This window comes from Musca autumnalis, unplaced genomic scaffold (genome assembly GCF_047663935.1).
Source record: "Musca autumnalis isolate F117 unplaced genomic scaffold, ASM4766393v1 scaffold_5, whole genome shotgun sequence".
NCBI classification, from domain to species: Eukaryota; Metazoa; Arthropoda; class Insecta; order Diptera; family Muscidae; genus Musca; species Musca autumnalis.
The window spans coordinates 15275949-15301893 of NW_027412088.1; the positions used below are offsets into that span (position 1 = coordinate 15275949).

Consider the following 25945-nt stretch of genomic DNA (forward strand, 5'->3'; position numbering starts at 1 on the left):
CCATGATAAGGCTGGATATAACGGTGGTCTGAACTCTGAATTTTATTAAATCAAAAATTGAAATGTAAAGGAATTTCGTCGAAATTGCCGCAGAATTTTAGGACTTTTGGATTTCGTCCTTATAAACGACGACGTTATACGCGATTTCGTATGTAATTATATTACAGTAAGTACATACTCAAACATAATGCAACATACAAAATCATTTCAAGCAATTAATAGCTGTGTCTGGTTACCCCAAAATTTGTAACAATTTGTACCAATTGTTGCTGGAAATCGTCTGTTAAAACAAAAAACCAGCAAAAGAGAGCGATTCGAGACAGACATTTTGACAGTTCTTTCACTGAGAGCTTGCAAATTCTTGCTGGACAAATTTCTTCTAACAAGCACTTGCAAGCTCTTCTTCTTCCTGAAAACAATCAATCATCTGTTTTTAATTTGTTGTTGATATATGTTTGTGAAAATTAAAGAACCAAAACGAATAAAAATTAAAAACCATTTTATTGTGGAAATAACAAGGTATATTTATTAAAGGTAGAAGTGACAATCAGCTGTATTCTTACTTTTTTTGTAAATTTAGTTTTCAAAATGTAATAGGGTATACTCATGAAATTTGAAACTTCGAAATTTGCTACCATAAAATACTTCTCTTCATCGTAAACGTGTAATAAAAATTACCTACGAGAGTTCTGAATGCGTTATATTTACATTTAATTCAAATTTGTTCTATTTTAGAGGATTTTCAAAATGTATTTATGTGTTTCCTGAAAAAAATTTTGGGACGACCCTATTATTCAATATTTTCTTTGACAATTAATTTTCAATACGAACAATGTTGTTTTTGTAAATTTGTTAGTTGTTGTAATTCATGCACATACCTTCTATAAATTTGCCTTGGGAAATAACATAGTCTAATAGCCCGTTTATATTATAGCTTTTTGCAGGGTTAACCTTCTTAATGAGGATTTGTTTGAAATATAAGCAATGAAATTGACATTTGAAACCCAGTGGGTTTGTTAAATCCGCTTATATATAAACGTACTATAATTGTATTGTTTTATGGAAAACAAATTTGTAAAGTGGAAAAATACTTTTTTGTTTAATTTTCTTTTTTATTTTTAATAAAATACAACGTGTTTGCTTCCTTTATTGGCGGACAAATAGTCTGTTTTGGCAAGCCAGCTGATTGCTTGCTGGTTTTTGCTGGGAAGGTGTCCGTTTACTTTTTACAATTTTCTAGAAAAAGAGAACAAAAACCCCTTACTCTCTGAGAAAGTTCTTGCTGGGAAAGTAACCAGACAGGATAATATTAGAAAAATGATATCGGAACGAAATCGGTACAAAATCTGAACTATATCCCCCCTTCCGAAAAACCGTTTAGAAATCGGAACGAAATCTGAACATGCGACATTTGGTTTGCCTGGTAAAGACCAAGTTCGACCTAATTCAAATGTGTTTCTGAAATCTTGTTATTGGGTCGAACTTGGTCTTTATACTTTTATCAGATATGACTTAAGCAAGAATGCGATGCTTCTTATGTCTCGAGGCCTTAAAAGCAATACTTTTAAAAATGGTAACAGTGGCAAAAATGGTAAAAGTGGTGGACTGCTCTCAAAATTGTATGCTTTTTAAAGTAAGGAAACACTTTGCGGTTAAAAAGTGGTGAAAACAGGAACTCAAATGAGCAAAAGTTAGACAATGATATTGTTACGAATGTAACTGATAGGTTTAAGTTAGTTTAGTTTAATTTCCGTTAATTTAAAAATTTGAATTGTAACGTAAAGTTTTTATTACGCAGTTACTTTATTTAAGCAACAACAACTACCATGTAGAACTCTCTTCATCATTCTAGTCGTTACATTACCTTTTGTTAATGTTCTTTTGTTTGTTTTGTTTTGCAACAATAATGTAATTATCGTTTAGTTCCTACTTCTTGTATTTCGTGTAGTTGTTTGTTGTTGTAGTTACGTCATTACTGTGCTAGTATGTATGTGAGTATGGATGTTCGCTTAGTGCGAATGTGCGTCTGTGTGTTCGCTGCACAGATTCGAGTTGTTGCCATATTTCTAGATATTTCTAGACCAAGGAGATTTTGGGTATAAATAGAGTTACGAATGGCAACATTGAGTGAGTTGTGTTTTAAGCGTTGAACTGAACAGATCGGTAAAAGAGTAGCTGCGTGCTAACTAGAGACTAGCTGTGTACTTAGCTATAACAGTCAGCTCCGAATAAGTGTAATAAAGTAAATAACGCATTGTAGAAACGTAATCTAAAACGAACCCTGTTTTATTTGGTACAAATCGTATCGGGGAATAAAACAACGTCTACACGGAGATTAGTTAAATCTAATTCCGTAACAATTGGTGTCAGAAGTGGGATTGCGATCATTCTACAATGAAGTTTAAGGATCTACGAGTGGAAGACTTGAAGAAGGAGCTAAGCAAGTTGGAGTTGTGTTCTACTGGCAACAAGGCCGAACTACAAAAACGCTTGTTGGAAGAGTTCGAGCGCCGTGGAATGAACATCGATGAATATGAGTTCGACGATAAGGAGGAAGTCGAGTTACCGGCAAAGGGCGAATCCACTGTTGAGGAAGTTTCATCGGTAGCTGCCAGGGGTGACGATTTGAAATCAATGCTGGCTATGATAATGCAGGAAATGAATAAGAAAAGTGAAGAAAATTCCAAAATGATGGAGAAATTAGATGCTAAAATGGACGAAATGAAAGCAGAAAATTCCAGAAAGAGTGAAGAATATTCCAGAAAATTGGAGGAAAAGTTAGAAGAGAACTCTAGAAAAATCACCGAAAACTTAATGGCAGAGAATTCTAGGATGTTTGAAGAAAATTCAAGAAACTTAAAAGAGGAGTTGGAAGAGAATTCTAGAAAAATTAACGAGAAACTCGAGAATATCACGATAGTGATTGAAAAGAGAGTAGAAAACGTGGAGGTACAAATGAAAGAGTTGGATAAAAAGATTTTGTCTGTTGACGAGAAATTTCTGGCTCAAGATGAGAAGATTCTGGGCATAAAAAAGAAAATGTCGGAACTGGAAATTAAATGCGGTCCAGTGAGAGCTATCCATAACACGTTAAAAATTAAGCCTCCAGTGTTCGACGGCTCTACATCTTTCAATGTGTTCAAATTACAGTTCGAGACAGTGGCTGCTAGAGATTCTTGGAACGACAACGAAAAGGCGGTATCACTCCTTATGGCATTGAAGGGTGATGCTGCTGACGTATTACAGAGTATTCCCGCCGCTTCTAGAAACAGTTATGGGGATATAATGGCTGCTCTTGAACGTAAGTACGGTAGTGCACACAAGCAAGAGATCTACCGAATGGAACTGCGGGGAAGAGTCCAGAAGCCAAATGAGACCTTACAAGACTTTGCGGCTGATATAGAGCGATTGGCGCAGCTGGCATATCCAGGAGAGACACATCCATTGGTGGACCGCATAAAGATTGAGACATTTGCTAGTGGTATTCGTGATCCAGATATAACATTTGCGACGTATGCGGCACCGATAGGAACATTTGCAGAAACCGTGTCATTTGCCCTGGCCCAAGAAACCGCGAGGATGCTGGTGAAACCTAAAGCCTACAACGTGAGGAGGCTGCAAGTTGAGGACAACAATTCCCAGACCGTTGTCGATCCGCTAAAGGATGCACTAATGCGTGTGAAACGAGGGGCTGGTAAAACGAGGAAGACTTGCTACAACTGTCGGAAAACTGGACACTTGGCCCGAGAATGCAGATTGAGACAAGCAAGGCCCAGATCCACCTCACCGCCTTCAAAAAGCGACGACCAACCGGTGGCCAAGAATCTGGAAAGGGCGACATCAGGTGAATCAAATAAAGGGAATTCCGTCAATCACGAGACGCTGCTGGCAGAGGATGAAAATGATGGTCCCACAATCTCTATAGCCATAGTCCAGCAGAAGAATCACAACTTAACGGTGAAAGGCTTCGTCAATGGTGTATTGCGTACCTTGACATTGGACACCGGTGCAACAAAGTCCATTATTAGACCGGATTTGGTAAAAGGGAAGGTATTCCCGTTAAATGGAGTCAAATTGCGGACGGCCACAGGCGAGACTACAACGGTGCATGGAAAGGCCTACCAAAGGCTGAGCATGGGTAGAAAATCTGTAAATTTCGATTTTGTAGTGGCCGATATTATGGACGAAGTTATACTTGGTGTAGACTTCATGATTGCCTTCGACATCAACCTGGACATAAAGCACCGTGTGATGACTTGGTCCAATGTGGAAATACCGATAAGTGTGGGCTACAACGAGAAAAGCAAGCGTCGCCAAAGTGCAGAATCCGACGAGATCGCTGTAGATGTCCGTACGCTGAAGGTGGAAGCCGCTGACAATTGGCCCGTAGGAAAGTGGAAAAATCTCGCGACGAGGAGGAAAAAGAGAAGATGTACGTCGAGGAAAGGTCTATCGAAAAGCGGCCGTACAGCAAGGAAGGGCAAGTCCGAGGAAGACCAGGTGGCACTTAGGAAGGTGACCACGAAGAAAGAAGGTATAGCATCGCGATTCCTGGAGAGAAAGCAACGTCGTCCAGAAGAGCAAGAGTCCAAAGCTGACGCAGTAGAGGGTACATCTAAATCAGTTGCCACCACTACAGAGCGAGAACTGCATCTAGTCAAGAGGAACAGGCTTAAGCGGGAGGCAGTGTTACCAATGCCCATACCACCGAGAGGGAACTGTGCCTATTCGGGACGAACAGGCTTAAGCGGGAGGCAATGTTACGAATGTAACTGATAGGTTTAAGTTAGTTTTTTTTTTTTTATTTTCCAATTTCTTTTATTTATTTTTCAAAAATCGTTATAAATAGTTAATACAATTACAATTTTATTTCGTAAAGTAAATAAAGAAATTATTCAGCATGGTTGTATTTAAAACCGTCAGCTGGAGAATTGAGTAATTTATTTGTATATATAAAAATAGTTTTTTTTTTTTTTTTTTGATCAGTTAATAATTAAATTCATTTATTAGCATATTTCGGTATTTAAGAGCTTCTTTCAAGAATCTGCATAAACTAATCCAACAAAAATCTTCACCACCATTTAGGATTGAAATAATTTCTTCAAATAACATTTCAGTTTTGTTAAAATGTCTAGATCGTATACTTGTTAATATGGGGCACCGCCCTAGAAAATGCACGAATGTTTCCGCTTCTCCCATGTTGCACATGGAGCACCTCTGCTCATTCGTAGTCCTGTACCTATTGTGATTTAGCCAAAACAGGTCACCTCTAGCCTTCATTATGAGCGTGATATATTCTTGACTGTAATTCTTGCTGCAATAGATGGGTCCGATGCTAAAGTCTAGGAACTTGAATAATCTATATTCACTCTGATTAGCTTTTTGAATGTGTAAGTTGTAAGTTTTGTTCTTCATTTCCTGCAGCAGTTTTTTGCTTGCATCTGTCCAATATTTCTTACTTGTGTTGACATTTCTGTTGCCTACATTATGCTCGTCCAATCTTAGCATGTAATCTTTGTACCAAGAAATGTTTTTGTTGCGCAGTTGTAGTGCAAGAATGTGTGGCAGTCTATGACCTTCAAGATCAAATAAAACTTTAGATAGGTAATTTAAGTGAAGCGAATACGTATATATAAATCCCGGTTCGTATGCCGTCTCCAGTGCGATTATGTAATTCGGGGTGCTTTCTGGTAGTCTTAATATTCTTTTTATGTAATAACGATACAGTTTGTCGACTTCTTCAAAATATGCGCCTCCCCATACCTGTGCTCCATATCTATAAATGGATCGACAAACTGATAGAAACAGTTTGCATTTTGCGGTTAAGTGTATTGATGGGTTGGCGATAAAAGTTTTCCAAGTCGAGTTTAATGCCATTTTTGCCGCCTCTTCTTTTTTGATAAGATGCTTGCTAAAGGATAGTTTTGGGGTTAATACAATTCCTAGGTATTTGTACTCATTGACAATTCGCAACGTTTCTCCTTTATATGTCCATTTTTCGTTTACCGCAAGTTTACCTCCTCTTCTAAACACCATAATTTCAGATTTCGCTTGATTCACTTCCATTCCCCATCTTTCGCAATATGTTTCCAATTTTAAGATCATTTTTTGCAGTGTATTGGGATTATCGGCCATTATGACTATGTCATCCGCGTACATGAGTAGTCGGATGTTTTTCTTTTCAATATAAAGTCCTCCCTCTAAGTGTTCATGAAGGTCGTTAAGGTATATTGCAAATAAAATGGGCGATAAAAGACAACCTTGTTTTACTCCAGTTACGGTATCAAAGTAATCAGACAGCTGGTTTCCTGACCACACTGCTGACTTGGTATTCTTGTATATCTCATCTACGAAGGTTATGATTTTAGCAGACAGACCTATCTCATGAAGTTTGTAAATTAGTAGGTCTCTAGGAATTCTGTCAAATGCTGCCTTGAAATCTACAAAGAAGGCGTATACTTTTTTGTTTTCATTAAACTTCAAATTTACTATAGCCGTTATATTAAATATGTTGTCGACAGTTGAGTATCCTTTACGGAACCCGGCCTGGTATTCATTTAATATCTGGTATCTATCTATCCAACTCACTATTCTTCTATTTATCATACCAATCATGAGTTTTCCAATACAGTTCATGAAGGTTATACCTCTATAATTGTTTACATCCATGATATCGCCCCATGGCAGAATAAGAAGGTAATCTCATTTGAAAAACCCGTCCTTGAGCTGCCAAATACAACCATGCGTTTGAAACAATATGAAAGTTGTTGTTATTGTATGTCAATGACAACAATAACAACAACTTGCATATTGTTTGTTTACGTTTCATTTATACATATTTTTATATTTCGGGAGAATGTGTGGAAAGTTTTCGTTTTTGGTGTTTTGGTTCATGGAGGAAGTTGGTGAGGCTGGATTATAAAATATTTTCGTAATTTTGGCAACATTTTCCAAGATATATAAATGGTAAGCAATGTATGTACATATGTATGTCACTACAGAGTAAATCGTGAAATACAACGTAAAAAGATTTCTTACTTAAATGTAATTATATTGTTACAGAGTCCAGCGAAGGCAAGAATAATGAACAAAGCAAGGAAAGATCATTTGCTTGCCAGCAGTCAAGGTTCCATTCGCCCCGATGATGCGAACACAAAAACACATAATCATTTGAGGAATATGAAAGTATCTGCGCCAAATCCAGTGCCACACTCTTCACCACTTGGACGTCTGCAATGTGGGTCTCAATGAACATGTTGGTCAATGATGTTCTGATTCCGACTACTAACTACCCCAAAATATTGAGTGTAATGTTCGACAGCATGTTTAAGTCGTCCACGCAAGCCACAGTGAAATGAGGAGTGCAACAGGGTGCCTCCACATAACACCAGTGACCATCTGCATGAGAAGAAGAAGGTTTTAACGGTGCATCTGCACATCAGGATGTTGCCAATAAAATACCTGCTTGGATGTTATCGCAGTGAACATCCCTGTCATGATTTAGTGGAAAGGCTTTCCCCACCAATGTACATCCGCAGAGATATTAATGATTTAGGACGAGCCTATCAGGCAGGCTTGAATAGAATTTATACTGCCTGCACCGTACTCGGAGACCATCCCCCATCCATTACAGCAGAATAATGCCAGCTGCCAAGACAAAAACAGCTGCCTCAATACATATTGGGCCCGAATTGATGTGGATGACACGACACGCTGCACTTGTTTAGTTGCTCACCTGGCCTCGAATTCTTGTAAATGTTGCAGAAATTTTGGGTCTGGATACAGAGGAACCAGAACTACATAACTGAAATAATACTCGAACGAATATACTTGCGTAAAACAGCATCAACCAATTGATGTGCCGTAACAAGCGTCAGCGAACAAGCCGGTAAGTTTTTGAATTGTAGCAAATATGAATGAGTTTATATTTATATACATATTCCTATTGACAGGTCGCCAAATTTATGTCCAATCATGGGACACTGGCAGTGCTGTTGCATGTTTTCCCGTGTCCGTGGTGGGGTTTTCACCACTCTGGTCAGAGGCTTTTGGTACAACGTGTCTCTACTAAGACTTTTCGCAGTTGGAACAGGCGCTTGAAGATCTGGACTGACATCCAAAAGGTGTACTAATCCCAACAATTCCGTGTTGGTCATAGTACCATACGCGACCGTGGACCTCTCATCGCATATCACAAAGATGAAGGTTTTTTGCAAATATGGCTCCACCTTGATAAATGATACAACCTTCCTCATCCCAAGATGGCTAACAATTTGTATAGCATTCTTAAATTTGAAGAAATCAGCATCTTCGGTCGTGTTCGTCGCTCAATCCAATGTTCATTGCCAAGGCTGTCGCCAAAAAGAACAACGTAGAATTGGCTAAGAACCACTTTGCTATTGCTGCCACTAAAGCTGCTGCCAACCGCGCTAAAACGCTACGGAACACGTGAAGTTAAAAAGAAGAAAGCAGCCGCTGCCTCCCAAGATCTAAACTATTGAAATCTTATAAAATCTGTGAGAATATTGTACTCTTTTTATACTACAAAATGTATGATTTTTTTAATATTTAAGAATATGTATATAGAACCATATCTATATATGTTTTGTATTTACAAAAATAAAAACTTCCAAGGGAAAAACATAATGTTGTCGTTATACACGTTATTATACACGCTGGATCTTATTTGGGGAGTCATTTCAATATTTATCGTGTCAAACATCCATTTAAGTGTCAACGTAGGATTTTTCAGATTTGGGTCATTATGTCTGGAAGCATGTTTGGGAGAAATATTCCGATGTGCAAAGTTGGACCAGCCATTTATATTGGTCGCTGTAGGAGTTTGAAAGCTTTTGGACAAATATATCTGAAAGCATAGACTTGATCACGAAACACATCATACTCGTATAACTGTTAACAGGACAACAAGGAATTTAAAGGCGATTTACGAACAGCCCTTAAGCGAAAATTTTGTGTGGGGTACTCGGACTGGATCGATATAGTCCATGCTTGATATATGTCTGGAAAAAATATTGCGATGAATAATGTTTATGCAAAATCAGTTGATCCGTTCGTGATTTACCGTTCGCACCAAATCTTTGAACTTTTATGGGGGTGGTACCAGAAGAAGTGGACCGATATGCCCCATTCTCAAAATTGATTAATATTTTGAAAAAATATGACGAGGCCTATATTTAGACCACGTCAGCTGATCCGTTCGAGAGTTATCCTTCCGGCGGGCGGACATACAAGGCTAAATCGAATCGAATCGGTCTGAAAATTTTAAATTTAAAAATTTGAAATTAAATTGCTTTCAGATTTGAAATGTAAATAAAATTGACATATGTATGTTTTAACATATACATACAAAGCTTGTCAAAATCATTTTGTCAATGAAGGGACGGCAAAGCGAATACAACTCTGTGAGCTCTGAGCGTGAGGTTACCTTGTATCATTGTATCATGATATCGCCCTTTTTATGTATTGGAAATATTATTCCTGTACGAAAAGTTTCGTAATCATCGAAACCGTTTAAGATCCTTGTAAAAGTTTCACATAGGCGTTCTAAGAATAGATCAGGTGCATGAATGAAAAACTCGTATGGGATTTGGTCGTCCCCTGGCGCCTTATTAGTTTTTAAAGTTCTGAGTTGCGCTTTAATTTCCTCGATTGTGAAATTTCCGTCTAATAGTGTGTCTGTAATGTTGGAGCGCGCATACAAAATCGAGGCTGTGTTAATTGTTGGGTTCAGAAGACAATTGAAGTATATTTGTAATACATTCGCAGATAAACAGCAACTAACTTTTCCATTTGACTCTCTAATTTCTTTAGCGAGACTCCACCAGGCCTTACTATCCGACGTATTGTCTAATTTTTCCTCCAAGCTCTTGTAATAATCCGCTTTTTTGATTTTACATACGTTTACATATGCTTTTCTCTGCTCAGTGTATGCCTTTCTGTCGTTTATGTTCCCGGATTTTCTGTACTTGTTGAGCAACCTCATCGTCTTGCTCCTACTCTTCAAACATGCTCTATCAAACCATTTATTTTTGAATCTAACACTTTTGGCCATCATTTGTTTTGGATATGACTCATATATTGCTCCCGTTAGGTCTTTGATGAATGGAATTACTGGCAATGACTCTGTCTTACAATTCAAAGCATGTTGATAAGAGCTTTTGTGTTCATTTTTCCAAGTTAATTTTGGTAAAGGATTAGGTTTTTCAGGCATCTTAGTTTTTTCACATGGTATTGAAATCATTATTATAATAGGAAAATGGTCTGACCATATTTGATCATCTACTTGGAATGTTTTCAAAACATCAAGGATTTCAGGAGACACGGAACATAAGTCAATTACGGAACTACCGTTTTTATTGGCAAATGTAAACTGTCCTTCCTCATCGCCTTTGACTCGTCCGTTCAAAATTACAAGACCATTGTTACCGCAGAATTCTTTATATTTTTTGCCGTTAGAGTTAATTATTTTATCTTTCGATGTACGCATGTTAAAGCAGTTTTTTGCCATTTCTATGGGAAGCTCTTGTTGCTCTCCAATACGTGCATTATGGTCGCCAATAATTATTTTACTACATTGATTATATTCAACTCCACATTTCAGGCTTTCAAAATCTTCATCCCAAGTTGCTCCTCTTAAATATACCGGTACTATTTCGAATTGAAATGAATTTAGCTCGCATTTGATCACTAATTGGCTTCCTCTATTGATAATTTTAGTTTAGTTTAATTTCCGTTAATTTAAAAATTTGAATTGTAACGTAAAGTTTTTATTACGCAGTTACTTTATTTAAGCAACAACAACTACCATGTAGAACTCTCTTCATCATTCTAGTCGTTACATTACCTTTTGTTAATGTTCTTTTGTTTGTTTTGTTTTGCAACAATAATGTAATTATCGTTTAGTTCCTACTTCTTGTATTTCGTGTAGTTGTTTGTTGTTGTAGTTACGTCATTACTGTGCTAGTATGTATGTGAGTATGGATGTTCGCTTAGTGCGAATGTGCGTCTGTGTGTTCGCTGCACAGATTCGAGTTGTTGCCATATTTCTAGACCAAGGAGATTTTGGGTATAAATAGAGTTACGAATGGCAACATTGAGTGAGTTGTGTTTTAAGCGTTGAACTGAACAGATCGGTAAAAGAGTAGCTGCGTGCTAACTAGAGACTAGCTGTGTACTTAGCTATAACAGTCAGCTCCGAATAAGTGTAATAAAGTAAATAAAGCATTGTAGAAACGTAATCTAAAACGAACCCTGTTTTATTTGGTACAAATCGTATCGGGGAATAAAACAACGTCTACACGGAGATTAGTTAAATCTAATTCCGTAACAATATTTTACGTAGCGCCGTAAATTAGGTAGTTCGCTAACTGTGTTTCAGATTATCTGGCATCTCTATTATATCAGATCTTATTGGCAAAACAGAGTCTTTTGATGTTTCTGCGTTAAAAAAGTGTATATAAATATTAAGGTAAAAGATTTGATGAAATGTAGCATTCTCCGCAAATATTTGTTATTCATTCCAATAAAAAAGTGAGAAAACAAACAATTGAGTTTTCTTCTTATCATGGTACAAATACACAGGTAGCCGCATCGCCAATTGTTGGTAACATAAGTTGTCAGAATTTGACATTAATACAATGCAATTGACACATTATGTTACCATCAGCTGGCTTGATAATGCTACCTGTATTATTGTACCATGCTTCTTATTAAATTCGAGAGTGTAATTCACATGGAATGATTAACCCCTTTCTGCAATCTGTAAATGTGGCAACACCATAACCAGTAAATAAACAGCTGTTCGAACCTTTAAAACACGCCGAGTCGAGCAGCCTTGTATTGGAAAAACTACAAAATAAATCGACGAATTCCTTAATTAAAACCTTTAAAAGTTCCACAAATATACACACAAAAATGTCTGGACATTTTAGGCCACCAACATCGGCGCATGTGATGCGTAAGATTAAGCAACTAGCTGTGCCAAAGCCGGATGCAATCTACATGAATAATCGCAATCCGAGAAATTTGGAAAAGTTACGTATTGCCTACAAACCAATGGGCTATCATCTGGAGAAACCTGGACGATCATTTTGGCACAAACTGGAGGTTAATGTTTCGGGGCGTTATGTGACGGCAGAAGTGAAACATTTCCAAAATGGACCAGTTCTTTTGGCCAGTACATCGGAGTGGGCAATTAAAAAACAGTTATTCAAAACCAAAGACACTACAGCATTCATAAATCTTGCTCGCGTTTTAGCCGCTCGTTGCCAACAATCGGGAATAACCGAAATGCTGTGCAATATTGAAGCAGCACCAGGCGGAAAATTGGATAAATTCCTTAAAACGATAGAAGAGAACGGCATTGCACTCAAAGAATCACCACAATATCAAAATCCCAAACCATGGGATGCAACACGAGAAGATAAACCCTGGGAAGTTTTAGAGGAAGATGTTAAGAACTAAAAAACCTGTACTGTTTTGTTGTTTCAATAAATTTTTTTAAAATTTATTCACATTTTGAATTTCATTTTTATAAATTTTCTTAGGAGCTTAATTTCTGCTATAATTTAATTTATTCGTATTTGTGTTTGATGTCCTTCCACAATTTCTAAAAAGAAAATACAAAATATTACTTTTGCTGTTGGGTTTCTTCTTACATAATGACATTTCCAGAATAGTTACTTACGCCTTTATTGACAGACTCGAAGACACCTTCGGAAGCAACATCGAGGGCACGTTCAAAGAAGAAGGCTGAGCCAATTACGACCACAGCAAAGGTGGAGGTCCTTTTGAACAAAGTGTTGTAGATAAACTTCATGTTGATGGCTGATTAACAAATTTCTTCAGTAAAAATTTGTACACAAAAACAGACAGAAATGCTCGCAAGAAAATTTTGCGTATCTGACAATCGATAAAATGAAACTAATGTCAAAACAATAGTTGCAGCGTATGGTATTATATTTTGACAGCTGAAAACTACGGTGTTTAATCAACACTATTATCACCGCTTCTGATATGGCAACTCTATTAAAATAAACAATAAAGGAAGGAATTCGTCATCTAATTTGTTGATAACAATTTTATTTATTTTTCCAATTCCGCAAAGAAAAGCTACACATTAACTATGGAGACCTCATCAGAATTGTACGAAGAGGTGAAACTCTTCAGAAATGCCCGTGAACGTGAGAAGTATGATAATATGGCTGATTTATATGCAATCATCAATACCCTCCAGCAGTTGGAAAAGGCCTATATTCGCGACTGCATCACAGCGGCAGACTATACAGCTTCTTGCTCCAAGTACTTGGTACAATACAAAGTGGCCTTTAAACAGGTGCAGTGTGATGAATTTCCGACAGTAGAAGCATTTGCAAAGAAATTCCGTCTAGATTGTCCTGCGGCACTGGAACGTATACGCGAAGATCGACCCATTACCATAAAAGATGACAAAGGAAACACATCGAAATGTATTGCTGATATAATTGCTTGTTCCATAACCATTATGGATACTCTACGCATGAAAATGAACACCAAAGACGCTCTACATTTAACACTGAAAGATTTGGTGGAAAACTATAATTGTTTGTCGATTATACCAAAGGATTTCGAGGGTAAAGAGAAAATGAATAATTGGCTAAAAATGTTGGATGACATGCAGGCTTCCGATGAGCTGACAGATGCCCAAAGTCGTCAGTTTTTGTTTGATGTAGAATCTGCATATGCCGACTTTTCAAAATTGCTTCACAATCAATAGAAACACACAAGATGTTCATTATCTCAGCAGATGTATGTTGTTATTTTGTTAGCCATGTAAGAACAAATGTAATGTATCCATATAAATAAACAAATTATATAAAATATAAGAGACTAGCGTAGCTCGATTACACTATACTATTGATCATATACATTATTCCTACAACTATGTTGAATGCAACGAAATGCTCAGATATACGTCATTTTCTGTGTGTTTACTTGCCCAGAACAGTATGGACTATGTTGATCACACGAAGGTAATGCGAACTATTACACAACACTGGTTCCGTGCACTAGACATTCCTTGGACTGATTTTAATAATCACCCCGATCACGAATAACAACTACTTAAGTTGCAAGGACAGAGAGACAAAACTCACGGGGAGTTTACATTCATGATAGGGCTGAATCCTAAACTTTAACATTCGTATAGTATTATCTTCAAAATACAGTGCATTCAAAAAACATCTCACATGTATTTTACAATAAATTTGCATTTGAAATAATTATATAACTGGGATAAGATATAAATGTGCAGTGCAGTTGGATACTTTAAGTATGTCAGTCTAATATTCAACAACAAAATCAGAGCCGTTCACAGTGACAATTTTAACCATATTCCGATTGAATAGTTAAAGTAAATTCTCCTTTGGCTATGGAAGTGCCATGGTACCAAACTCGCGTGTCAACCAGAACTGTAAAGCGTACCATTTCAGCATTAGAATATTCAAGTCAAATATGAAAAACTACTAACCCGCATCTCCAGCTTCCACATTAAAAGTAAATGATTGACAAGCATGATCACACTCAGGAGTGGGTGCCAAGATCCAGCTTTTATTTCCTTTCAATTGGGCCTGCCACATTAAACGATGTATGTAATCCAACTGAAAAGAGGTTTTATTTATATTTTCCCACCTAATTTCTTTTCAACTTACATGCATATATGCTCCCTGTTCATAGCCCAAGAATATATAATCCGTGTTGGACATTTCAGCATCGGCTGGTAGAAAATGTGGTCTCCCATAGAGTTTACGTAGTTCCTCCAATACTGGACCATAGCAATTACTCCAACCAACATACCATGTGGAACCAGTGCTTAAATTTGCTCTCTCCAGCGGCATATTGAAAACATCTTTTATTGATTTCAAATCAGAATGTAAACTTAAGAAATGACAATTTTCATCCAAAGCTTCAGGATGACGTTCATAGATCTCCTTAAGTAATTGCAAGTTTAATAGTTTTGTTGCTGGCCAATGACTAACGGCATTTTTAATGACAATGGGAAGCGAAGAATAGGCATAGGGTGCAAATTCTTCTCTAGTCATGTTCTTTAAGATCAATGGACCCTCAACACCTCTACAAAAGCCACAATCACTAATGGGTCTAGTGGCTTCCCAAACTAAATGATTATTGGGTAGAAAACATTTGACACCAATCAAGAAGGTCAATAGATTGTAAAACAAGGGGGTCAGCAACATTACAGAAGCCATTATTCCAAAAGTATACCACATATTAACGCGGTTGGAATTTTGTTCAATTTCTCGAGATTTACGATAGGCTTCTTGCAAATCTTCTTTTGAAACAACACCTGTATTCCACGCTCCATTATGTAGTTTATCAAGCTTTTCCGTAAAACGTTTGTCTAAACGTTCTCTAGTACGCAATGCAGCTTCCCGGGCAGATGCCGTCTGCCGATTCCAAAACTAAAAGAATCAAATATTTGACATTATGGATTATATTATTAGCATAGAGAACAAGTTAAGTTAAAGGCCTGTTTGTGGAACTTTACAACTATATACCGGATCCATACTTCCCGAGATATGGGCCTTGAAAGCCAACCATTTTAAAGCTTGTTAAGACTAGATACTAGAAAGTTTCCGGGATTTTAAGACTATCATCGGGGTTGGGTACTCACGATATGTTCAAGCCCCATATCTCGGGTAGTATGACATCGGCAACATAAAATGTATTTCGTTGTAAACAGGGCCAAAAGGCTAACTCAGGCCTAAAACTTGATTTAATCCTTTGCATAGTTTAAAATATTTATTACCAAAAACATATATATTTAGGTATTTATTATTTTGTATAATTATTTTAGAGTTGTTTGTTGTTTACAAAGAAACTCAAATCACAATAAAAAAAACTTATTATGTTTATTGCAGAGATGCTCAATACTTTGTTCGTTAATAGTGGTAAGCGAACATTGCCATTGTTAAACCAAGGCGGATAAATAAAGAGACAATACGTGTGATTTGTTTATACTTTTTTGTATCAGCGAGAGTATCGCTGGCCGAACTAAAGTTCAAATAAACTATTCCCACGAAAGAACGAATGGAACTACGTCCGAATCAAGTTCAGAAAATAAGAAGAAATTGATTAAATGCTCTACTCTGTGATTTATGCTTGGTTTACATTCGGCGTCGTTTCGTGATTTCGAAGGCGTTTCGTGATTTCGCGCGGAATCAAGCAAAATTTATCATGATTTCGCATACAAAAATGAAATCATCTCATTTCACGATTTCAGCGAAATCAACATCGAAATCACAGTATTCATGATATACAATCTGTTTTTGCCTAAAATAGTACAAAAAGTTGCAACACTTTTCACGTATCACAATAAACAAGGTAGATGGTGAATTGCTGCAACAAAAATTTTTATTATAAAAATGTGTAAACAATGTGAAAAAATATTAAGTTACTTTGTTACAATGATATATTCCATTGTGTTCCCGTACTTTTTTTTAACGGTAATGTTAGAAAAAAGAGCGACTTGTCAAAAATTGCTTTCCGATACAAATTTCTTAAAAAATACGGGAACGGAAAAATGACGGAAATAGCAAATGTCAAAATCAACGTATCAGCTATCATATTCAGATGCCAATAAACATGCTGCTAGTTTCTACTATGCCAAATTTGTGTAGCAGAAAACAAGTGAAGAGGGTATTTGTTATTCATGTTATAAAGAGAAGTGCAAGTCTTGCTAGATTTCGGAGTACGGGAAAGCATTAGTAGCACTAAACGGGAAAACTACGGCAAGTAATAATATTTTGCACGTTCTGAACACAACCAAAATTTATTATTATGATGTCTCAACGATAAAATCGTTTTTTATTTGTTAGTATTATAACCATGGCACAATCATACAGGTACCCGCATCAGCCCAGCTGATGTACTGCGAGCTGTCAAAAACGTTGTTGTAATTGAAAACACGAAAATAAAAAAACAAAAATTTAAAAGAAAAATTGTGAATTTTTGGTGGAATTTTGTAATAATGCGATTATTAATACCAGCCTAACAAAATTTTGTTGAAAAAATTGTGTAAATCGCTTTATTTTTGGAAAACATTTTCGACATTTCGCAGTACTGAACTGGTTTTTGTTGTAGTTGTCGGCTGATGCATCTACCTGGTGATTGTGCCATGATTACGATAATTTTCGAAATAAAGCAGTAAAGTTCTATATTGTCGTATTTTTTGATGACTAATTCAATTTACAACAGCTTGTTTTGAAAATTCATGTTCGATCAGCTGCGCATATGCATCTACTTTGATAATTGTGATATGTTTGAAATCAACAAAAAATAAGTATAAACACCGGGGTGTATTTCAGGATTTCGTGAAATCCAGTGGATTTTGGAGCGTAAGAGAAGATTTAAATTTGTATGGTAAATCTTCATAAATTTGATGAGATTAGGCAAACAAATCCTGATAATGAAGGTTAACCCTGCAAAAAGCTATAATATAAACAGCATATAATACCCCGGTTACACTATTGAAGGTTAACCCACTGGGTTAATCTTTGCTGGTTACACTTAGCTTTTCGAGGATATAAACTGTCAGCTGATGTTTGTTTACGTATACATACAAAATAACTAATAATGTCGTGTTTAACACTTTTACAATTTCTCGCATGAGATATCGTCCCCTCTTTGCTCATATTGGTATATTTTACACACAGGGATACATTTTTGTATCAAGGTATCAAGCGTACTTTTTGTTAAAAAAGTGTCTAATGTAAAAAAAAATAAATAATTTTATGATTTTCAAATAACTTTAGATTTGTTAACTCCATAAAATCTCATGCGACCAATCGTAAACGTGTAAAACACGACAAACTCTGTTGCATAAACAGTTGCAACTTTTGGTACTTTTTGAGTAGAGTTGGATTTTTTTGCACAAATACCGAATACAACACTGTATTTTTGGTGGATTTGTGCCGGATTTAAAATAAACCCAGTCGTGAGAGGATTTAATTTTTGTATGGCAAATCTGGTCAGATTTGACCAGATTAAGCAATAAATCCTCATAAAGTTGGTTAACCCGGCAAAAAACTGTAGTGTAACCGCACTATAAGTGTAAACTTGGCATTATACTATGTTTACATTTACGAAATCCACTCGATTTTAACTGTCAATTCCATTGCTCAAACGTCAAATGAAATCCAATCGATTTCAGATGAGTTTTCATTTGACGTATACGCAAAGGAATTGGCAGTTGAAGTCGAGTGGATTTTGTAAATGTAAACAAACTATTATATAAATATGCCTTGATTCCACCTTGTACCATGTGTGTGAAGCATGGCACATAATAAAGGTACACCGGCGAAAACAGCTGGTTATCACACTAGTTGTCAAAATTCATTAGTGTGAATAAAAACACATACAAAATGTAAACAAGCAATTCACAATAATACATTATTGTGACCAAATTTGACGTTTGGTATGATTTGATCATGGTGGAATAAGAAGGTGTTACATCAAATCATGTCAAATTTGCTCACAATAATGTATTATACTATGTTTCCATTTACGAAATTCACTCGATTTCATCTGTCAGTTCCTTTATGAATACGTCAAATAAAACTTATCTGAAATCGATTGGATTTCATTTGACGTTTGAGCAATGGAATTGACTGTTGAAATCGAGTGGATTACGTAAATGTAAACATAGTATTACTGTGAATTGCTTGTTTACATTTGGTATGTGATGTTATTCACAATAACGCATTTTGACAACTGGTATGAAGATCAGTTGTTTTTGGCTTTACACATGATGAAATGATTGGTTTCAATCTGTCAAATTTTTTGTTATTGTGAATAAATTGTATGAAAACGTAAACAAAAATTTTGACATATTGAAGAATTTTTGGCCAAAACAGAGTTGTATTTGTGCTACTTACGTGACCTGTTAAATAGATCTTGGCTTTACACATTATTCCATCATGGATTTCATGTAACACAGGGGTAAACACGCCTGTGTGCTAGCACACAGCCAAATTGTGAGAACATACTCTTAGTTTTTTTGTGAACCATAAACAATTAAAAATTTATGCAATTTTTTATTTATAATTTTTAATAATTTGCATTGTGGACGATTTTAGACAACATTAATGTTTAAAAAAATGTTGAAATAAGTAATAAAACATCAAGAAAAATTAAATATTAATTCTCCCTTAAATTTTCCTCTCTCTCTATTTTGCTCAGCTCTGATGTAACACCTTCTTATTTCACCATGGTTGACCACAGCGTTGTCAGTATTGGGGATTTTTCCCCAAAATGGGGAATTTTTATTTGAAATGGGGAAAAAAATTTCGACTTGGGGAATTGGGAAAATGTTGAGGAAATCTGAAAAAATATTTGGGGATTTTTGGGGAATTTCTTTTTATCATGCGGTTCGTCGATTGACAGCGTATGAGAACAGTGGATTGAATTGAAATAACATTTTCCATCATTTCTACTGCGGAAGGGGACTTAACTGCAGAAATGGATTTATGCAGAATCTGGATTGATGGGCAATGATGGAATTAAACTTTATTTAACATTCATGGTTCCAATTATAAAAGAGATAAATATGTTTAGGCCCGTTATTACATCCTTTCTGTAGTTAAATGTTGGCCGATATCGGACAAATAACCCTTTTTTATTTCTGCAAGGTTGCTCTAATAATGTGTTCCTTTTAAAATTTAAAGTGCGCCCAAAAACAAGAAAAAATTGAGAGCAAATTCATATTAACAAATCCGATTTGAGTAACTTTGATGTATACAGACTGTTTGCTTGAAATGGAATCGAAGATGTAATAAAAAATCCCTGGTAATGCGAACTTTATTCCTTATTTTTCTTAATGTAATATATAACAAAAAGGGATTTCAAAGAAAATATGTAAGAACGGGCCTTAGTCTAAGTTTTCAAACCGATGCACATTGCTAATATGCATTTTTCCCTGTGCACTCGAATATTGAAACCATTTTAAAAAAAAATTAAGAAGATATTGAAAAAATAGTGGAATCGATCGAAAACGACTTGGCCATGGACCTATGCTTTAATTTTGACTTGTACTTTTTTGAGTAAACAAATATTAAAGTTAAAAAGACCAGTGCCGAATATTTTAAACGCTGTTAATACAAATGCTGAAACCGATGCCTACAAATATGCAATTTTTAAACTTACAAGCAATTTTACCCCAATATACGAACCTTTTTAAAACCAGTTGTCAACACAAAAACTCCACGATTGTTTACGAATCGCAATTTAGAAAATTATCATTCGTAAATTGGAGATGGTATTAAATATGCTTCCCGTTCCAACAAGTAATTTGTAAGAGTCTTCTATTTTGAACCATATTCAGAAATAAAATGCAGTACGAGTTACTAGAATAATAAATTTTCTAACAACTCCATTTGTTGTAGAAATTTTGACCAACCTAAAGAAATGATAAGGTGTATGCATCAGCTAGTTAGCACCATCTGGCAGGAAGAACGCGTACCCGACGATTGGAACGTGACCATCCTATGTCCAGTCCACAAGAAGGGAGATAAGACTGTGTGCTCCAATTATAGGGGCATAAGTCTGCTCCCTATTGCATATAAGATTGTATCTGGCATATTGTGTGAGAGACTAAAGCCTATGGTCAATGAAATTATTGGACCCTATCAGTGCGGCTTTAGACCTGGCAAATCCACCATTGACCAGATATTTACCTTGAGACAAATCCTGGAAAAGACCCAAGAAATGCAGATCGACACCTTCCATCTTTTCGTCGATTATAAAGCAGCATTCGACAGCCCTATACGTTCAAAGGTGTTCCAAGCCATGTCTGATTTTGGTATTCCTGCAAAGCTCATTCGACTTTGTAGAATGACATTAACTGAGACGAGATCCTCAGTTAAAATTGGAAAGAACCTCTCCGAAGAGTTTACTACCAAAAGAGGTTTCAGACAAGGAGACGGCCTGTCGTGTGATCTATTCAACATCCTGCTGGAAAAGGTCATACGAGACGCGAAGGTCAAAAGAAATGGAACGATATACACGAACAGCCACATGTTACTGGCTTATGCCGACGACATTGACATCATGGGTCGATCGGTAAAGGAAGTAACTGACACCTTTGCAAAAGTCGAAAGAGAATCTGCTAAAGTTGGTCTGGCAGTAAACGGCGTAAAAACCAAGTTGATGGTATCGACGCGTAATATGTCCATAAACACCGCACCATCTGTGAATGTTGGTACCTATAATTTTGAGGTAGTAAAGGACTTCGTCTACCTCGGCACCGCCATAAACACAACAAATAACATCAGTTGTGAAATACGAAGAAGAATAGTGTTGGCTAACAGATGCTACTTTGGGCTGAGTAAGCAGTTTTGGAATAAAGCCACCTCTCGTCAAACTAAAATAACACTGTACAAAACACTGATACTACCCGTGCTAATGTATGGTTCCGAAGCATGGGTACTTGCTCAAGCAGATAAGGCAGTGCTTTGTGTGTTTGAGAGAAAAATTCTTCGAAAGATCTACGGGCCAATCTGTGTTGACGGCGAATATCGGCGTCGTATGAACATCGAGCTGTATCAACTATACAATGACATCAATATAGTTGAACGAATCGAGATACAACGATTGTGATGGCTAGGCCATGTTATAAGAATGAGTGATGATGAACCCGCTAAAAAGGCGTATAAATACGGGCCGCATGGAGGTTCTCGCAGATCTGGAAGGCCAAAGCTTCGTTGGAGCGAACAAGTGAAACGAGATATCACAAAGCTACATATCCCAGATTGGGAAAATACAGCAGCAAACAGAGAGGATTGGAGATTTTTTCTTAGTTCGGCTTATGGAACAAATGTTCTGTAAAAGGCCAGCTAAGTAAAGAAATGTTACAACTCTTTCATTACACAAATTTATATAAATCCAATGAGACTAATGATTCTGAATCACATGAAAGTGAAGCTTTCAATATCGTTAATTTAATTTATATATAAATGTATAGAATGAATTTTAATAGTAAAATAAAACTAATTTTGATTTTTTTGCAATTATTTGTTAAAAAATTTTTGGGGATTTTTTTGAGGAAATTCAATAAAATCTGGGGAATTTTGGGGAAAAGTTTTGGACAAGTTGGGGAAAAGAGTCTAAAAAATACTGGCAACGCTGGTTGACCAACAGATTTTATTCATTTTTGTTATCATTTCATGATGAATAAGAAAGTCAAGAAGAACAAGAAAAATAACTGTCAACACTTACAACAGTTCTTGTGCTCTGTTTTGCATCAATAAATCAATAAATTTTTAATAAAATTGAATACATTACAACAATTAAAGACATTGTGTAGGTTTTTGGTATGTTGAATATATTCTTTAGTGTTTTAAAAGTAGAAATATCATATATGTAACATTTTAATCAATAACAAAACAAGACCACCACCATCAGCTGTTTCATTTTATCCTAGAAGAAATTTGCCTTGGAATTCTTCACTCTTTTTTTTTCATTTTTATATAAGTGTTCTTCAAAAAGATTTATTGAATATTTTACAATTTTAGGCGAACTGCATGTTATGCACCGTATTTGTTAAGAAGACAGTCTTAAAGAGGTATAAATAGAGTGTATTTGTTGGCGTATTTTGGTGGTCAAGGATTCGGGCAGAGGCCTTGGTTATTTGTTTAGGAGCTCTTAATTTTGCAACAACATATCATCAATTTCCTTGAAGGAGGCCACAACATGTTGAGTATCTGTTGTAGAAATGTCACAAAAATCTATGGACAACATGTGCCCACCAGACCAACATTGGTCTATCTGCGATGTATACCGGTAAGTTATTACATACATTTTAATTTATTATTTGTTTATGACTTTTTGTGTATTTGGCTTTATATGTGGAGTAACATGTGATTTATTTCTATTTATTTGCAACGATCCGTATGTTGTTGTGGAGGCCATGGTTGGCCATGGTTCTCATCGCTAAGTTTTTAATGTATCCTCTGCTTAAATTTGAGAACTGAAGGTCTTCCTCATAACTTTTCTCTTATCTATTTATGCCCTACAATCATTTGCAACCGATTTACTTTCCTACTTTTCCAGAGTCATTTGTATTAGGTATTGTATTTTGTAATTCCAAACTTGGTTGTTATTTAATGAACCATATAATTTTTTAAATAGTAAAGATTGAAAGCAATATTTAATACAGGTTTAATTGTATATTATTTGTGTTAATACGATATAGCTTCTTTTGTTAGGCTTAGAACTTTTTAAAACTGGTTTCAAATTGAATTTTATTATAAAAAGTTAATTATTACGGCAAAATTATTGTATTGTACGTCATTGCCTGTTAAGTCAAAGATTGTTTTGAAACCACATCTACGTTTTGCTTTTTCTATTGAAATGAAGATAACGACTTATTAATTAAATTTGTTTATCCAGAGTGCAGTTTCGTACACAACAGGTTTAACTTGATTAATCTACGATTTTGCATCTAAAATAATGTGTGTTTCCTCCGAGGACGGATGTTTAGGACTTTGATTTTTCTATTTTTGAACGTTTTACTCATCTATTACCTAGGTATGTTTTTTTTAAACAAATGTTTTCATTATATGTTCATAGGTATTAAAGTGCCTCTCGTTAGTTTTTGTATTACGTCTAGTGCTTCTTTCTGTTTACATTTTAATTGAAGGAGAAATGAAAATAATAATATAAATTAATGTTAGCATTTAATTGTAGATATACACATAGACCTAGTGAACGTGTTTTTGCAAAATAAGCTTCTTTACCAATTTTACTTTATAATGAAAAGAGAGAAAGAGAGTAAAAGAAATTGTTGAGTATATACATATATTTGAATATATACGCTGTGTAAATTCACTGAGAAGACGTGGGTCCATCAGTTGAAATTGTGTTGCAAGCTTTCAGTTATTGCCACAATGTCCCACCGTACGGTTATAGCTTCAAACGCGGTTATGTAAAAACAACACACTAACAGAAAAAAAGTTTCATTGTAGTATTATTAAATTGACAAAACCAGCAGCAAAGCAATAACTGTGATACGATTTAAACAAAATTAAAATTAAGAGTATCTTTCGCGGCAAAACTTTTGTAAAATTTTGTATAAAGGAAACGGAAAGGAATCGTTAAAATGTGAATAGCACTACTAAGCGTATGAGTAATATAACATTGAACCCAAAAGCCAATTGAAATTTTCACTTCCTTCCTGATATAATAAAAGCAGAGTACAAGCAGCACACTCTAATGCTCTCTCATATAATTCGTCCATCTCTGTTTGTTTTCGTTTTTCGTGAAATGAGTGACGTTGTATGACAATATGCGCATTCCATGACTTCCTAGTTTTCTCTCAAGGCAATTTGTAGTGAGATTCCCACATTGCTCTCACAAAAAGGTCCTCTCTATCCTTTGTTTTTTTATCAGATGACAATGCACACGAATTTAAAGTAACCACCAAAGAAAGAGTAGTGTTTTATTAGTGTACAACTCTCAGCAAATGTATTTTATGTCATTTGTCAGTTCCCATTGAGAGGGACATACGAAAACTAGTGTTATTAAGAAATACGAAAGAAAACACCACACCACATTTGTTTTCCAATCAAACTTGACAAAAGCCCAAAGAAGAAAAACAAACTTATTGCAAAAATTTATTAACAAGAAAATATATATCACAATTTAATGGAAATTCATGTAATAACAAAACCTCCGCCCGCAGTACCACGTCCAACATAATCACTCCCAAAAATATATTGCTGAACAACGACAAAAACAACAACAGGAAAATCAGCAGCAGCAAGTGGGTAATAATCAATCAAAGTTCCCAATGAATTCAACAACTACCATAGAATCATCCCTAAAATCTTCATCATCATCAGCAGCAGCAGCAACAGTATTTTCTCCATACTCAAAGGATTCTTATCAGCTACAAATGCAGCAAAATTCACAAAATTCGTCACATCAAATGCCACCAACACCGTCGTCGTCAGCAGCAGCAGCAACACCAACAACAGCTAATAATACAACGCCAGCACCTCAAGTCCGCATACCATATAAAATTGATTGGGTTTTTGAGGGTTTAAGGAATCCTTCAAAACTATGGTATATTTGTAGTCAACTGGCAATAATTGCTGTAGGATTATTTAGCAAATTTGTTTTAGGTAAGCTTTATTTAATAACAACAACAACAATCGTTCATTAAACATAACAATAGCATCAGCTGCATGTACAAGCTTCGGAGGGAACTGAAGGTTCATCTAACATTTATTTCCATATAGAGCTTATGTAATTGTTGTCATTTCGTGTCGTGTTTAAACTGTTGCTTCTTAGAGCACATCCCTTCAGAAACTTCTATCAGAAACGTAAGGTGTGTAAAATATTTTCAGGGCAATCAGAATTAATCCATAGGATTTTTTGTGCATGGAAAATATTTAGAGAATTTTAGTCATATCAAGATCCTTAAGCGAAAAACTAATAAGATTTCTTTTGGTCTGTTTCACTAAGATGATTCCAATACAAATTCGCTCGAACCACTACCAAACTTTCGGTTTTTGAAAAATATTTAAATCATTTTGTTTTCAATCAACATCAACAGCAGTTTGGTAGTAATTCGAACGAATTTTTATTCGAATCGTCTTAGTGAAACAGGCCATTAATATTAGGTTTGTCCTTGTACTTTCTCAGTAAATATTACTCAGTAACTTCTTTTTAGACAGTAAAGCATTTTATACTTTTTTAAAGGAAAAAATTCAAAAAGTATAAAGACAACATTCAGTAAAAATGTTCAATTTGATTTATATTTACGATTATGATATTTGAATATTTTAAACTTTTGACAACTGCCTAAAGCAACAAAATGTTACTGAACAAAATTCCTTCAGTAAAAATTATAAGTTCTCAGTAATAACAATTT

At 35.6% G+C, this 25945-nt stretch overlaps 5 protein-coding genes across 7 annotated transcripts in view; 3 read left to right on the forward strand and 2 right to left on the reverse strand.

Annotated features, from left to right (window-relative positions):
• Positions 1-11934: 11934 nt before the first annotated feature.
• Positions 11935-12529, forward strand: mRpL18 (mitochondrial ribosomal protein L18). The gene has a single exon (XM_073956439.1). It carries the CDS (start codon positions 11935-11937, stop codon positions 12481-12483), a length of 549 nt encoding a protein of 182 aa, XP_073812540.1. The 3' UTR covers positions 12484-12529.
• ox (ubiquinol-cytochrome C reductase complex subunit oxen) lies at positions 12497-12839 on the reverse strand. Its single transcript, XM_073956440.1, has 2 exons — positions 12707-12839; positions 12497-12628 (listed from the first exon to the last, which is right to left on the reverse strand). Exons 1-2 carry the CDS (start codon positions 12836-12838, stop codon positions 12593-12595), a joined length of 168 nt encoding a protein of 55 aa, XP_073812541.1. The 5' UTR covers position 12839; the 3' UTR covers positions 12497-12592.
• Positions 12840-13144: 305 nt separating this feature from the next.
• Vps28 (vacuolar protein sorting 28) lies at positions 13145-13883 on the forward strand. The gene has a single exon (XM_073956438.1). The coding sequence runs from the start codon at positions 13145-13147 to the stop codon at positions 13772-13774; it is 630 nt and encodes a 209-aa protein (XP_073812539.1). The 3' UTR covers positions 13775-13883.
• Positions 13884-14229: 346 nt separating this feature from the next.
• On the reverse strand, positions 14230-16102 carry LOC141387178 (uncharacterized). Its single transcript, XM_073956437.1, has 4 exons — positions 15824-16102; positions 14709-15476; positions 14528-14657; positions 14230-14468 (listed from the first exon to the last, which is right to left on the reverse strand). The coding sequence occupies exons 1-4, from the start codon at positions 15830-15832 to the stop codon at positions 14383-14385; spliced, it is 993 nt and encodes a 330-aa protein (XP_073812538.1). The 5' UTR covers positions 15833-16102; the 3' UTR covers positions 14230-14382.
• Positions 16103-22208: 6106 nt separating this feature from the next.
• The window catches only part of Taz (tafazzin, phospholipid-lysophospholipid transacylase), a 32774-nt gene continuing 29037 nt past the window's right edge, over positions 22209-25945 (forward strand). The window contains exons 1-3 of one of the 3 annotated variants that reach the window (XM_073956441.1): positions 22209-22382; positions 22584-22851; positions 24752-25193. In XM_073956441.1, coding sequence (XP_073812542.1) covers positions 22762-22851; positions 24752-25193 — 532 coding nt within the window. In that variant the 5' untranslated portion in view covers positions 22209-22382; positions 22584-22761. Of the gene's footprint in view, positions 22383-22583; positions 22852-23248; positions 23599-24751; positions 25194-25945 lie in introns of those variants that run through there. The other 2 variants (XM_073956442.1, XM_073956443.1) reach the window with 2 other exon arrangements.

What these genes read in the sequence shown, in the direction of transcription:
- mRpL18 (XM_073956439.1), top strand. Translation starts at nt 11,935, where the DNA reads ATGTCTGGACATTTTAGGCCACCAACATCGGCGCATGTGATGCGTAAG.
- ox (XM_073956440.1), bottom strand. Translation starts at nt 12,838, where the DNA reads ATGAAGTTTATCTACAACACTTTGTTCAAAAGGACCTCCACCTTTGCT. An exon ending in TCGAGTCTGTCAATAAAGGC is followed by an intron (nt 12,629 to 12,706) that starts GTAAGTAACTAT and finishes TTTTCTTTTTAG; the next exon opens with AAATTGTGGAAGGACATCAA.
- Vps28 (XM_073956438.1), top strand. Translation starts at nt 13,145, where the DNA reads ATGGAGACCTCATCAGAATTGTACGAAGAGGTGAAACTCTTCAGAAAT.
- LOC141387178 (XM_073956437.1), bottom strand. An exon ending in AACAGGGAGCATATATGCAT is followed by an intron (nt 14,658 to 14,708) that starts GTAAGTTGAAAA and finishes ACCTCTTTTCAG; the next exon opens with TTGGATTACATACATCGTTT. An exon ending in TGTGGAAGCTGGAGATGCGG is followed by an intron (nt 14,469 to 14,527) that starts GTTAGTAGTTTT and finishes TACGCTTTACAG; the next exon opens with TTCTGGTTGACACGCGAGTT.